Here is a 14,415-nt window from a genome sequence, read left to right as displayed (position 1 = left end):
TCTTAAGGATAAGGAATCTGAGGCATAAAGAGCCAAGTTCACACTGCCAGAAAGGTGGGAGGGCTGGACCTTGAGCCCAGGCAGCCTAGTTCTAGACTAGAAGCTATGTGAGAGTAACCTGCATACCACACAGAATGGTGCAGATGTAGCTAGGAAGAGCATTTACTCTCAGCTTGGGAGTCTGCAACAAACTCGTGGAAGACACATGTCTAAAATCTGGTCTATACTGAGACCTGAAGAAAGAATAAATTTGGCCAAGAGACTGGGGAGTGTGGGCAGTGGAGGTAGGAAGGGGAGTTGTTCTAGGAAGAGGAAACAACTTATGCAAAGATTCAGAGATGATCAAGAGAAAGAAGGTGAAGTCTACCTCCAGGTTTCTGGCCTGGATGCTTGTCATTCAGTAAAATGAAAATGTGCCTCAGCAAGATGGGGGCACATTTTGGGGGGAGAGAAGGAGTTCTCTAATTATCATATTTAACCCATGATGTTTGAGGTGCCTTGGGACATCCAGATGGAAATATCAAGGAGGCATCTGGCTTGGAGTTTTGGCTGGTACTGTTTATCTAGTGTCCTGTCCAGTCTAAATGTTTCTGGAGGAAATTTATCTTTGCATCCCTCATAGACCTACCAATAGAAACACACTTGGTGAGAAAGTGAAGGTTGGGCCACCTCCTCTGAGGAAGGAGAAGGAGGTGACACCACCTCGGCTCTCAAGGAGTTTGCAATTTTACTGAAGAAATGACATCAGAGAAATATTTTAGAGAACGGGCTATGCCAGAATATGTGATAAAAGCAATCACTAGTCTAAGAAATCAGAAAGGAAAGAAGAGAATCATGAAGAAAGAGCACATGAAGGCCACTATTGATTACTATGTAATCCTCACAACTAGTTGAGGGACAGTGTGATATTCATCTTATAGACGAAGAAAGTTGATTAAATGTTGAGATGCCCATGTCTTGGTCCAAAACAAAGGAGAGAACCAGCTGTCTAAATGTATTGCATTCTGCTGCAGTCTTTGTTCCTGTTCTCCATGGAAACATTTATCTCTTCAAAGCTCCCCAGCCTGGTCCTCCTGATCCCTACCCAACCTTCCTGCCTCACACTTGGACCTCCAGTTTCTTTCCTCATTTCACTACAGCTCCCCAGCCCAACTTTGTCCTTATACCTGGTGTTCCATCAAGCCATTTTAAGACATTCTCTTGGGCTCTAATCCAGAGATGAAACTGGTGTCTCTTTATTCTGCCTGAGAAGCCCAATAATGTTCATCTCTTTACTCAGTGAACATTGTGTGTACCAGGAAATGAGCGAGACCTGATCCCTCAAACATTTTCTTTCTTTCTTTTTTTAAAGATTTTATTTATTTATTTGACAGAGAGAGCGCGCACATAAGCAGGGGGCGGCAGCAGGGAGAGGGAGAAGCAGCTCCCCACTGAGCAGAGAGCCAATGGACCCAATCCCAGGACCGGAGCCAAAGGCAGACACCCAACCGACTGAGCCACCCGGGCACACACACACACCCCCTCCCGCTCAAACATTTTCAATCTATTGGTTGTCTATTGACCTCCAGGGCTTTGGACTCAAGAAATCAGCCTGGAGAAACTGAGGACCGAGAAGAGGAATCCAGAACCAGAAGTCAAGCACCTCAGGAGCATTTTAACACTCTTCCACTCTGCCCTCTGGCTGTACCCAGGGTCATACCTGGAAACTAGGGCTGGTCCCACATCTAGGTTTCTCCTTTTGCAACTTGCTGTCCCCAACTCAGACATCTCTCTCATTCCCACCCCTGCGATTACAAGAGCCTTCTCAGACTTCTAAGACCCTGCAGATGCAAAAGTATAACTAGGAATTCAGAGGTCCAGATTCCTCTGCAAGCATAGTGGTCTCCAGCCTGCTTCCTCCTACCCCCACCCATCCACCCCAGTGGTCCCTTGCTCCTGTCTTTCCAGCTTGCTGACTCTCTACCCCTCAAGACTTGCTCTTGTCTCAGGCCTTCCCACCACTTCCCCACCTGCTCAGATTATCTCTGGCCTCTTTCTCTCCTGGTCTCCCTTGCTAGCCCCCATGTCCCATCCTTCCGTCCATCTCACTGTTCCTGATCTCCCAATGAGCCCAGCCTGATGCTGCCCTCCATGGCTTCTTCTTTTTTTTTTTTTTTTTTTTTTTTAAGATTTTTATTTGAAAGAGAGAGCAGGGTCGGGGCAGAGGGAGAGGGAGAAGCACACTCCTCACTCAGCAGGTAGCCTGATGTGGGGCTCCCTCCCAGGACCCTTAGATCATGACCCGAGCCAAAGGCAGATGCTTAACTGACTGAGCCACCCAAGCGCCCCCCTCCATAGCTTCTTTAAACATTTTCTTTGGGCTACCTCCAGTAGCTGGGGCTCCTCTGGGCTCAAATTCCCCACCTCCTCCCCCTCAGGCTCTCCATACTCCCACCAAGGCTGACCCTGTCACTGTGCGGTCTCTCCTCTCCTCAAAAGTCTCTGTCTTCTCATCTCTGCCTTCCCCTGATCCTCTGTGTCTGCCTCCTCAGGGTCTCCCTTGGCAACTCCCAAGCCTCTCCCTCTTGATTTCTCTCCCTCTCTCTCTCTTTTTTTTTTTAAAGATTTTATTTATTTATTCATGAGAGACAGAGAGAGAGAGAGAGAGAGAGGCAGAAGGAGAAGCAGGCTCCCAAGGAGCAGGGAGCCCGATGCGGGACTCGATCCCAGGACCCTGGGATCATGACCTGAGCCGAAAGCAGACGCTTAACCATCTGAGCCACCCAGGCGCCCTCTCCCTCTCTCTCTTTCCCAGGACTCTGGTCTTTGTCCCATCAGTTTCTCTGTCCCTGCTCCCATCTCTCTGCACCCCTGACTCTTGTGCTCAGGCTCTGTGGACTTGCATCCCTTCCTCCTGTCCAGCCGTACATCTCTTCTCCCGGTGGTCTCTCTCCCGTCTTTGTCCCTGACTCTCCCCTTCTAACTGTCCCACTAGTTTATACCAGCCTCTTTCCCTCTCTGTCTCCGTGTCTAGCTAAGTCTCCCCTCTGTCTTCTCCCGTCTGACTCTCTCTTATCCCCCTTTGTCTCTCTCTCCTCTTCCTCCTGCTGTACCTATCTCTGTGTCTGATCTGTCTCTTGCCCCTTTATCTCTCTGTCTCTTCTTGGGCTCTCTGACTCTGACTTTCTCTCACTGTCTCTCCTTTCCTCACCCTCACCCCAGTATCTCTTCATCTCTCTCTGGGCCCTCGCTCCCTCTCTCCCTCCCTCTCTCTCTCTCTCTCTCTTTTCCTCGGCTCTCTCCGGCTCCCTCTCTCGCCTCGGATGACAGCGCTGCCTCTTTTGTTGGCTCCGCAGCCAATCGCGGCCGCTGACGACACGGGGGCCGGGGCTATAAAGGGCCTGGCCCGGGCTCGGGCCCCCCCAGCCGCCCGCCCCGGCCGCCCGCCCGCCCCGCCCGCGCGCCCGCCGCCCCCGGCCCCCCCGGCCCCCCCTCGGCCGGGCAGCCCCCAATCCCGCGCCGCCCGGACCCCCTCCTCCTCCCTCCCTTCTCCCTCCGCCCCCTCCCTGCGGGACTCCGGCGTCCCCGCCCCCCAGTCCTCCCTCCCCTCCCCTCCAGCATGGTGCTCGCGGCCCCGCTGCTGCTGGGCTTCCTGCTCCTCGCCCTGGAGCTGCGGCCCCGGGGGGAGGCGGCCGAGGGCCCCGCGGCGGCGGCGGCGGCGGCGGCGGCGGCGGCGGGGGCCGGGGGGGAGCGCTCGAGCCGGCCGGCCCCGTCCGTGGCGCCCGAGCCCGACGGCTGCCCGGTGTGCGTGTGGCGGCAGCACAGCCGCGAGCTGCGCCTGGAGAGCATCAAGTCGCAGATCCTGAGCAAACTGCGGCTCAAGGAGGCGCCCAACATCAGCCGCGAGGTGGTGAAGCAGCTGCTGCCCAAGGCGCCGCCGCTGCAGCAGATCCTGGACCTACACGACTTCCAGGGTGACGCGCTGCAGCCCGAGGACTTCCTGGAGGAGGACGAGTACCACGCCACCACGGAGACTGTCATTAGCATGGCCCAGGAGAGTAAGTGGGCGGTGGGGCGCGAGCAGTGGGGTGCTGGCTCCGGCTCCGGGAAAGTGAGCGCCTCCCGCTCCGAAGCGGGGCGCTCCCGGCTGCTCCGGCCCAGAAGCCTTTTCTGCGAAAACTTGACGGATTGGGGGGCGGGGGCTGCTCCATAGAAGTTTTTCGAGCGGTGGAGACGGGCTGCAGAGTTGTGTGCACACTCCGGTTCCCCGAGATGGGAGGGCAAACAGAGAGGGTTGCGAGATACCGCCTCCCACCCCGGGCATGCAAAAAAGACCCGTGTTTCGGGGAGTGTGGGGAAGCTGGAGCCCATTCGCAGCGGAGTGGAAAGGGCAGCAACTCAGTCCTGAAGGGCCATGGAGGAGAGGCTGGAGAACAGAATCGGGACGCTTCGGGACCCCCCCCGCCTCCCCAGTCCCAGACGGGCTGCAGAGCTCTCTGCTCCCAGTGGCCTTGGCCACTCTCCACCCCTTCCACCTCTGCTCCGCAACGCGCCCACCGGGCTGCAGAGAGCTGAGTGCTCTTCTCCCTCCAGCAGGAATGAGGTCCCTCCCACAGCCCGGTGTCTCTCCTGGCAGCCCAGCGGGCACCCATTTCACCAGAGCCCTTCTGACACCCGGTCTCCCAAAGGGCTGGGAAAGCTATGCCTTCTCGGTACTGACCGGGCTCAGAGAACTCAACTCCATTGCGCTGGGGCTAAGGGCACCCGTTTGGCTACTCAAAGCTTATCATTCCTTTCCTTATTCACCCGCCCCTACTCAAAACTGGACTTGAGGAGAGAGAGGGAGACCTAGGGAGAAAAAGAAAGAAATAGATAAGGAGGGTGGGGGAACCCAGGCACTCAAGCCCCTGGCCAAACGGAAGATGAACATGTTAATAGACTTGAGCTGCTTTGAAATTTTATGGCCTGGAAAATCCAGGCCAACACCCCCCCACCCCACCCCCAGCTCTCCCTAGGGTCAGATGACTCCCTTTCCCCTCCCCCACTGAGGTCCCTTCACCCCTTCCCTGCTCCAACTCCAGGGAACCAGGCCCTCTCTTATTCCCTAGTGATTTGGCAAAGTCGCTCCCCCCCAATAGTTCAGTTTTATGGCTCTGAACAGAAGAGGGGGGGACTGGTTTATTGGCAGATGGGTCATAAAAAGCTGGGGGCTGAGGTGGACTCCTAGTGGCCCACCCCCATGGGAGAGGCACAGGAACCCAGGTGTGCATCTGGGAGGCTGAGTGCCTCATACTGCCACCAGTTTTTCTGCAGACCCTAACTGCACAATACTTGGCCAGGCTTATAAAGAAAAGAAAACCCAAGGACTAGGAAACTTGCTGAGGGTGGTGGTGGTTGGTGAAAGCCTGGGATCTCTCTGGGTTCCTCAGTCTCCCTTGTGTTCTTAAGGTTTCTGCTTTATAGAAGCTAGGGTCAATCTAAGATTGACTGAGGGCAGGGGTGGGGGTGGGGATTCTATGAAACAGTTGTAGAGGAATTCTGAAAAAGAGTATGCTGGAAGAAGATGAAGGGTACAGAGGAAAAAGATACTCTGGTCTGTGTGGTATAGTGTGTGTGAGGAGTTTCAGAATGAGTGATGGAGCTGTGGACTTCCCCTTGCCTCCTTCTATCCTTAGCATCCCTTAACCAACCGGCTTGAGCCCAGAGTTAGTCCTCATAATGGGGATGTAGGGAGTGAATACACTCTGCGTGCATGGATCGGACAGTGCAGGTTAGGCTTGGGGGGGGACCAGGAAGGACACCAGTAGGTGGGGTTCTACCCGAACTTCCGCCCTCATTCTACTTCAGGACTTGGATAACTAGGGAACTGGGTCTCCAGCCAGGTATTGTACGTCCCCTTTAAGAGCCAAGCTGAGCTCTTTTGAGAGGGAGGGGGAGCGGAGGGGAAGGGAGGGAGAGAGGGGAAAAGGAAAAAGAGACTTTTATAGTCTAATCCCCAGGGACCCGCTTTAATAAGAGACTTGTGCTCTGCTAATCGGGGGAGGTGTTTGTCAGCAGAGATGGCCTCCGCTCCCCTCCCCCTTCCTCCCCTCCCCCAGCACTCAGCCCTGGACCCCAGCCCCCACCTCTCCTAGGCTGCAGTGCCTGCCCTAGTTCCCTCCACCCTCTCAGGCTCTCCCACCCCAGCCTTCATCCTGGGAACCCAGCCCCCTTGCCCTTCTGGGAGCCAAGCCCAGCCCCTCAGTTTCTCTCTCCTCTCCTACACCAAGAGGCCCCTGCCCTCTCAGCCCAACCTCCTGCCCCTAGGCCTTCCAGCCTGGGTAAGGAGAGTGTGTAGGGGGTGAGGGGGGGGGGGTGAAGGAGGAGGTGGTGAGCTGGGAGGGGGTTGGGCTTTTGCTGAAAATAGTGCAATGACCTCTCTCCAGACCAGCACCGCCTACTAAACCTGACCTGCTGCCTGCCACCAACCCGATCAATCCAACACAGATGTGGCTCCTTCCCCTCCCCTTGGGAGCTGGGCCTATATCTGTGTATTGGGGACTCTCTCCAGCCTCTCGTTTTCCTCTGTGGCACTACCTGCTTCTTCTTTGTTCCTCTCTCTGTATCTTTCTACCCTTTCTCTTTACCCCACCAGGCTTAGCTACCTTCCTCCTTTCACTTTTTAGCCTCCAACCACTCCTTTCACATTCCCCCTTCTCTCCCAGTGTTCAACTCCCAAGCTTATTTCTTTTCCCCCTACCATGATCTTCCTCTCTCCCTTCCTTCTCTTCCAGGTTTCTTGACTATCTCTTCCAACCTGCCTTCATCACTAACAGTCTCTTCTCCGTTCTTATCTCCCTCACCACCTCCAGTCTCTCTCCTGTCTCTTCCCCTTTCCCTTTCCCCATCCATCTTGGCCCCTTCTAGTACCAACTGTCCCCACATCCCCTGGGAGAGAAGTGTATGGTGATTCCCTGGGGTAGGGATGGGGGACTCTGAAGAAACCAAAGACTTGGGCCCTAGTGCCCAATCCCTTATCTCTAAACCTTGGGTCAGCTTAGGTAGAGGAGTATGCTTAGAGCTTACAAACCTAACAATAAAGCAGCATTTATTGAAAGCTACTACTATTTTCATTCTTTATTTAGTGCTCAGCACTCCTATAAAACAAGAATTATTATCTGTATCACTGAGAAGTTTGGTGGGAAAGGTCAGATACAGGTTAATGAGGAGTCCAGCAGTGATTAAACCCACTTTGTAGTCAAAGAACAGTGTTTAGACGCCAGAAAGAACTTTTAGGCACTTGCCTGTATATTTTAAGATTTGGAGTTTAGGGAGTTCATTCAGCATGCATTTACTAAACACTGTTTGGTAATATGAGAGGCACTAAAGCTATAATGGTGAGCAGAACAGACACAGTATTGACAAGTCTCCACCCTCGTGGAGATTAGTAGCTAATAATGAAGACAGGTGGAAAAAAAAGACAACCCTATGAAATTAGGCACAGTAGCCCCATCTCACCGGCAGCTTCCCTGCACCAGCTACTCTCCTAATCTCTGAATCTCTACTCCCTGAATCCTCCCTCATTGTACCAGCATTGCAGCTCGAGCAGAATAACTGGGAGGACTACCAGTGCCCTGGGACCTCAGAGAAGAACGAAGGGAAAGGAAGCTACCAGAGGAAACTTGTGTCTCATTCCTGAATATATGAAGATCATTGAGCACTTGCCTCCTCATCTCACTTGGAGGATCCTCCTTCTTCTGGGGTGGGGGAGTGCTGATGGGAGACAACAGATGCTAAGTCCTCCATGATTATACAGAACTCAAGACCTGGCGTGATACATAAGGGCCTGGACTTCCTGATCATACTTACATAGCTCTGGAAGCTCATTCCTGACTCTTGTTCTCTCAGTCTATTTAGAGTGAAAATGGATATTCCTATCCAATGGAAACATGATTTAGGGCCTTTCTAACTGACTTAAGAGATTAGAAAGGGGAACCCAGAGGAGCTGAAATGGAAGCAGAGGCAGATGCTGAGAATCAGCCTTTTGACCCAAGAAGGGTCAATTTCTGGTCCAGAACAAGATGTACTGGGCCAAAATGTAAAGCTGGGATGTTAAACCTTTGTAAAGACTTACTGGCACGTGACTGAGAAACCAAAGGAAGCACAGGGGAGAAAAGAAGACATTGCAGTTGATCTGATGTGTTGAATTTTATTTCTGAAGCTTTGGGCAATAGGAGTAAACAACATGGAGGTAGTTTTTCCCTTCCTTAAAAATTGAGGCAATAATGGTGATGATGAGGAGGAAACAGCTGAGGAAACTTGTTCTCAGGTTCAAGGGTCTGGAGAGTCAGATGCACAAGAGTCAGCACTTGAGTTGATCCATTCTTCTGAGTGTATTGTTTCTGGCAGGAATGATGCAAGAAGCCTAGATCTGAATTCTGGTTTCCCTCATGGAATACAGTTAGCCCCTGCTCCCTATCTGGACCCTGGTTATCCATTCTTGAGATCATCTGGTTGGGAATGGGGGCTGTACCAAGGCTCCACCTGGTCACCATACAAAACAGGGCAGAAATGGGGCAAGGCGCCCTGAGAACAGCAGGTGTGATGAGGTTTGGCTTCTATGAAGAGCATCAAAGTTCTGAAAATTTGGAGCCCTACATGTTGGGGGAATGGTAGGCTGCATGTGGGAGGGGATATCCCTAATAACTCTCTGTGCAGGTTATCTGGCGGGGGGGGGGTGGCCTATGTATTAGGACAAATGGACTAAGGAATGGATGCAGATCAGAAAGGCCTGATAGAGACATCATCCTATAGAGAAAGGAGGCACTGCTCTGAGTAACAGTGACACAGTAGTCAACAAGACAGACACAGGAGAAGGGTAAAGAACTGGAAAACTCAAGCTGAGTCGTCCAAGTTGCCAGTGCCACTTGTCACAATGTCAGAATGCTGCTGACGCCCTTCACAAACACCCTTTGCTGATGCTGTGCCCCTTCTCTCTTATCAGCGGACCCTGCAGTGCAGACAGATGGCAGCCCTCTCTGCTGCCATTTCCACTTCAGCCCCAAGGTGATGTTCACAAAGGTACTGAAGGCCCAGCTGTGGGTGTATCTACGGCCGGTGCCCCGCCCAGCCACAGTCTACCTGCAGATCTTGCGACTGAAACCCCTAACGGGGGAAGGGACTGCAGGGGGAGGGGGCGGAGGCCGGCGTCACATCCGTATCCGCTCACTCAAGATTGAGCTGCACTCACGCTCAGGCCACTGGCAGAGCATCGACTTCAAGCAAGTGCTACACAGCTGGTTCCGACAGCCACAGAGCAACTGGGGCATCGAGATCAACGCCTTTGATCCCAGTGGCACAGACCTGGCTGTCACCTCCCTGGGGCCGGGAGCTGAGGGGCTGGTGAGCAGGGAGCCTGAGATGGTGGCAGATATGTGTAACCTGGCCCTGAGGAGGTGGGATGTTGGAAAAAGGTAGATCAGGAATGAGAAGGGGCGGGACACCAGCCTTATTTCTCAGGGGCCAGGAGCTGATTCTAGAGGAGCAGTTTTTGGGGGGTGGGTAGGGTGGGGAGTGGCAGCTATCATTTTTCAGATACAAGCCAGGAAACAGCTAGAAATTGGATTTGGGGTGGTGTTAATGGGAGATCCACGAAAACACAAAAATGGGCTGTTGATTAGGCCTGGGGCCAAGGGGGCTGATCAGGGTCAGGTTGCCAGGAGAGAATTAGAGGTGAGTTGAAGGAGAGATAGCTAGCTTGCGAAAAAAGTAGGTAGAAGATAGGGCTGGGCATAGGAGCAAGGGAAAAGCTGAGAAGGCAATGGTCTCTGTTCTGATGCCCCTGTTGAGGGGCAGATGAGAAAGGAAAGGGAGTAGCACTCTTCAGGGCTCTATTACATCTCTTTCTCCTCTCCCTCACCCCCAGCATCCTTTCATGGAGCTTCGGGTCCTAGAGAACACAAAACGGTCCCGGCGGAACCTGGGCCTGGACTGTGATGAGCACTCGAGTGAGTCCCGCTGCTGCCGATACCCCCTCACAGTGGACTTTGAGGCTTTTGGCTGGGACTGGATCATCGCGCCTAAACGATACAAGGCCAACTACTGCTCTGGCCAGTGCGAGTACATGTTCATGCAAAAGTATCCGCACACCCACTTGGTGCAACAGGCTAATCCAAGAGGCTCTGCTGGGCCCTGCTGTACTCCCACCAAGATGTCCCCAATCAACATGCTCTACTTCAATGACAAGCAGCAGATTATCTACGGCAAGATCCCTGGCATGGTGGTGGATCGCTGTGGCTGCTCCTAAGGTGGGGGACAGAGGATACCTCCCCCATAGACCCTACCCCTAGACCCCCAGCCCTGACCCCCCTACCCCCAGGCCCTAGAGCTCCCTCCACCTCTTCCCATGAACATCACACCTTGTTCCCTGCCCAAGCAGTGTGCAATACAACAGAGGGAGGCAGGTGGGGACTGACGGGTGAGAGGTTTGGGGAACAGGGGGAAGAGGGGGCATGGTCAGGTGGGGAGTGTTTGAGGTTTGCAGGTGAGAAGGTTTGGCAAGAAGACAGAGAGACGTAGAGACAGAGGTAGAGCAGAGGGATAGAGACAGAGGATCAAAAAGAGCAGCAGTGAGAAGGCAAAGGGAGAGAGAGGCAGAAGAGACAGAGACCAGGCAGAGATAAACGATGAGAAAGAGGCTGAAATGGAGTAATAAGAGAAAGCCCCACACCCAGCCTCCTTTCTTCCACTGGCAAGGTAAGGGGCTTGGTATGGTTTGGGGAGATCCCCTGACTACCATTCTCAGTAGGAGGAAATCAAAAATCCATTCTTAGCTTCTTCCCTTTCTCCCTCCAACAGTGGCCAGGGAAGGGAAGTGAGGGCAGGGGCAAAAGTAAGGATTTGGGAATTTTATTTATTTATTTATTGTGACTTTTCATTTTTTGGTATTTGGCTTTACTGAAATAGAAGGGCCCCTGCCCACTGTGCCCCATTTCTCCCTTATTCCCCAAAGCCCTGTTCTCCCTCAATACCCACCTATTTAAGCACTTGTATAAAGCCTCCAGGGTTGGGAATGGGAGCAGAGGGCAAGAGGGCTAACACATGAAAGTTTCCAACCCATAATCACCCAACTTGACCTTCCTGAGCCAAATGGGTTGAACTGAATTCCAGCAGTCACAGAAACAGTACGAGGTTAGGGTTTAGGAGCTGGGGGTGGAGGGAAGAGGAGGGGAGAGCCCTCAACATCCAGAATCTATATGAGAGCCACTAAACTAACCCTCAGATCTACCCTCATAGTCCTGAGTTATTTAGCCAGAGGGTGTGGCCCACATATGCCCAAATTCCCCCCAGCCAAGAGAGAGACCAAAGAGCCTGTGGAATACCCCTACTCCCAGCCTCTATCTTCAGGTCAATAAAAGGGGAATAGAGATCCCAGAGTCCTAGGTCTGGGAAGGGTTAGGAGGGGTGAAGAAAGGAGTAGTAAGGAGATTGAAGGTTACAGGGCATTTGAATCCAAATCACTGCTCTGGGCTAGGGAATAGAGCCAGCAGACCAAGATGGAAGGGATTCCGGAGGGGGGACATTCTAGTTCCCCCAACCCCAAAGCTCAGGGTGGAAGGGGGGAGAACAAGGGAGCAGAGTGTCTATAATTATTTTTATCTTTTATTTTTGGAATCTAGCAGTACCTGGCAGCAGGGAGGGGACAATACAGTGGGGAAGGGAAAAGCATCTGACAAGGCCAATTAGAGCAGAGGATTGGAAGGATGGAGACTCCCTGGTTTGGAAGGCTAGGAAGCAGGCAGGGACTGGTCGCCACTCCCAGTTACTAGCTGGGCCTATTCATTCCTCCCACAATCCTGACCCACCATCCTCTGGACTCACTGTGCCTCAGTTTCTTCCCCTCGATGGAATGAGAAATAGCAGCACCCGCCACAGCCAAGAGATGAATTCTGAGCACTTACCACGGGCACTTTATGGACATAAAATACCTCTCGCTGTGGAACAGATAACCAGGGCACCAGAGTAGTGGTGAAGAGATGTGAGGCTTAGAGGAGTCACAGGCTTCAGAGTACAAGTTCCCCTCTGCCTCTCAGACAGACAGTGCCTGAAGCTAAGGAGTTGAGAAATCTCCTGATCCACACCCTATCCATACCTCACCACCAGACCTCTTGGCTCCAGGCAAGAGCCTAGAGGATGTCAAGAGAGTAGGTCCAGAACCTTCAGCAAAACTGTCACTCTAAGTAGAGCCAGCAGTTATGGGTCTGACGCAAACAGTACTGAACTAAAGCCTGACCTGGAGAGCTGACCTGGAAGGTTTGTTCTTAAGAGATGACTCTCCTGTCTGGCCCAGATGGTGAAAGGGGCAAAGGTATGTGACCACCCTTGGGAAGGTAATGTTGGTGAGCTTTAGTATCTTCTTCCCATTCCCATAGGGAAAAGTGAGTTGAGGTATTTTGGTACAGGAATGGGCAGGGGCTAAGCATTTCAACTTGCCTCCCATGTAACAGCTACGCTAACCCCCAGCCTCTCCTCTCTGGCCCTGTTCTTCCATCCTTCTACCCCAACCTTGGAGAACAAGATACACCTGACCATCAACACCATTCACATTTCCTTGGTTGAAGGAGAGGAACAGAGAAGAACAGAAGATGTCTCCTCCAAGATCAAATGCTCATGTCTCTTGATCTTGGCACAGGGTGGGGGTTGGACAATAGACATCAGGTGACTTCCCTCTACAAATTCTAGAGAGCTGGAGCATTAGACTTGGGGGACACTTACAATATGCCCCTTTAACACCACCAAGTAAAGACCTTTGTGGGTGGGGAGGGTCTTTTTCTTCTGAACATAAATTATGAGTTAAAGTCTCATTCCCTTGGTCCTCCTCACCCCCAAAGAGGCATGGGTAAAGAGGCTTGGGGGCACAGTCCAGCAACCTAGTGGGAACTAGCAACCCTTCTCCCACGTTATGATGTGTGTGGACCTGGCCAGTGCCCCTCTGATCATAAGTAGTGTAATTATTATTTACTTTGTGTATTTGTTACACCATGTGTGTGATTGCCTTTGTTTGTTAAGGGTGACTGAGGAGTATGGGGGTGACAGGGGCACTGGAATGCCGGGAAAGGACTTCTTCACTGAGATCAAGGCTTCCTGGAGGGAACCATTGCAAAAAGGCCATCAGGCAGTTTTCAAGTTATGTGACAGAGGGCAAAGATGGCCATAGGGTGCTCTGAGTTTTGGGATGGTCACATGACACAATCCAGCACTTGAACCTGAAAAAAAAATAAATAAATAAAAGCAGTCAAAGAGTTTAGAATTCAGTGGTGAACTCTTCTCCCTAATCAAGCGCCACATTTCTACCTTGGAGACCAGGAACAAAAGAGGATCTGAGAAAGGATGAAACCTTGTGCTCAAGGAATAAGAACATGGGGCTCTTTGGAGCAAGAAAAAAACACTAGGGGCATTTGGAATGAGGGTGAGGACATATAGTCCAAGGGCGGATGGGCAGAGTATGGGAAAGGGAGGGGACCTAGAACAACTCTTCTCTGGAAAACTTGACCCAAAACAGTCCCAAAGATTACCAAAACCCTCTCCCAGCCTCCACATAACAGAGGATCTAAAATTTCTCTTAAGACAATCCAGCTAATGTCAGTCCCATTCTTCCATAGTTCCCTGATCCTGTTTCCTTAACTAAATTTCACCAAAATGCACAAACCAAACCTACATAGCCATTCAAATTGTTAATGTACCAAGATGGCTAGGCATCTCAAATAGTCTGATTCACCATAAAAATGTCTCCCATGTACCTAAAACAAAAGAATCTTGCCTAACTCACATTTGAAAAAGAACAAGGACAGCTCCTGTCACACTGACCTGATCCATAATGGGGGCCAGGGCCACTGCGGGGTCAGTGTGCCACCACACTCTCCCTGTCCTATCAGTTCTGTCAGTAGACTGACCCCACCGCAGACCAACTACAAGAGTGAGGTTGAGGGAAGATAAAAGTGCTACACATGGTATCTTCCCAAGGAATTGTTTTATCCACACCTACTCCTAGCTTTTGGCTTGAGCTAAAAATAGTTTTCTCCCTCACTGCTCACTGTTTCCTATGTTGAAAGGACACCCAGAAGAGATTGCCAGATGACTTTTATCCCTAAACAACCTCCAACCCAATGCATGAGTAGCTAGCTATCCTATACTGTTCCTTGGCCTGTTTGTTGGATGTCAGGGCCCCAAGCTAAGAACCAGCAGGCAGTAGCATTTACAGCTTCTGATCTGTAGTGAGGCAGAAGCAGGGAAGTCGATGCCCCAGGCTACAAGGTCAGATTTCCTGCCTATGAGGTGGGGGTAAAGGAGCAACTGGGACTCCCACCTCTTCCCACTCTCAAAACCCCTAAATGCACCTATACATGCAGTGCCCCCCCCCAACACTTTCAAATGAGTCCACTCAGCTCCCTCCCTACC

At 52.0% G+C, this 14,415-nt stretch overlaps 1 protein-coding gene across 1 annotated transcript; it reads left to right on the top strand.

Annotated features, from left to right (window-relative positions):
- Nucleotides 1-3,598: 3,598 nt before the first annotated feature.
- Nucleotides 3,599-13,261, top strand: GDF11 (growth differentiation factor 11). Its single transcript, XM_027595557.1, has 4 exons — nt 3,599-4,037; nt 8,963-9,360; nt 9,884-10,265; nt 12,465-13,261. Exons 1-3 carry the CDS (start codon nt 3,599-3,601, stop codon nt 10,262-10,264), a joined length of 1,218 nt encoding a protein of 405 aa, XP_027451358.1. The 3' UTR covers nt 10,265; nt 12,465-13,261.
- The last annotated feature ends 1,154 nt before the right edge of the window (nt 13,262-14,415 follow it).

Source organism: Zalophus californianus, chromosome 9, assembly GCF_009762305.2.
Source record: "Zalophus californianus isolate mZalCal1 chromosome 9, mZalCal1.pri.v2, whole genome shotgun sequence".
Lineage (NCBI taxonomy): Eukaryota > Metazoa > Chordata > Mammalia > Carnivora > Otariidae > Zalophus > Zalophus californianus.
This window is presented reverse-complemented; position numbering and strand designations above follow the sequence as displayed.

Excerpts from the sequence above, each read along its gene's own strand:
- GDF11 (XM_027595557.1), top strand. The coding sequence starts at position 3,599 with ATGGTGCTCGCGGCCCCGCTGCTGCTGGGCTTCCTGCTCCTCGCCCTG. Across the intron at positions 4,038-8,962 it reads CATTAGCATGGCCCAGGAGA|CGGACCCTGCAGTGCAGACA; the intron begins GTAAGTGGGCGG and ends CTCTCTTATCAG. Across the intron at positions 9,361-9,883 it reads GGCCGGGAGCTGAGGGGCTG|CATCCTTTCATGGAGCTTCG; the intron begins GTGAGCAGGGAG and ends CCTCACCCCCAG.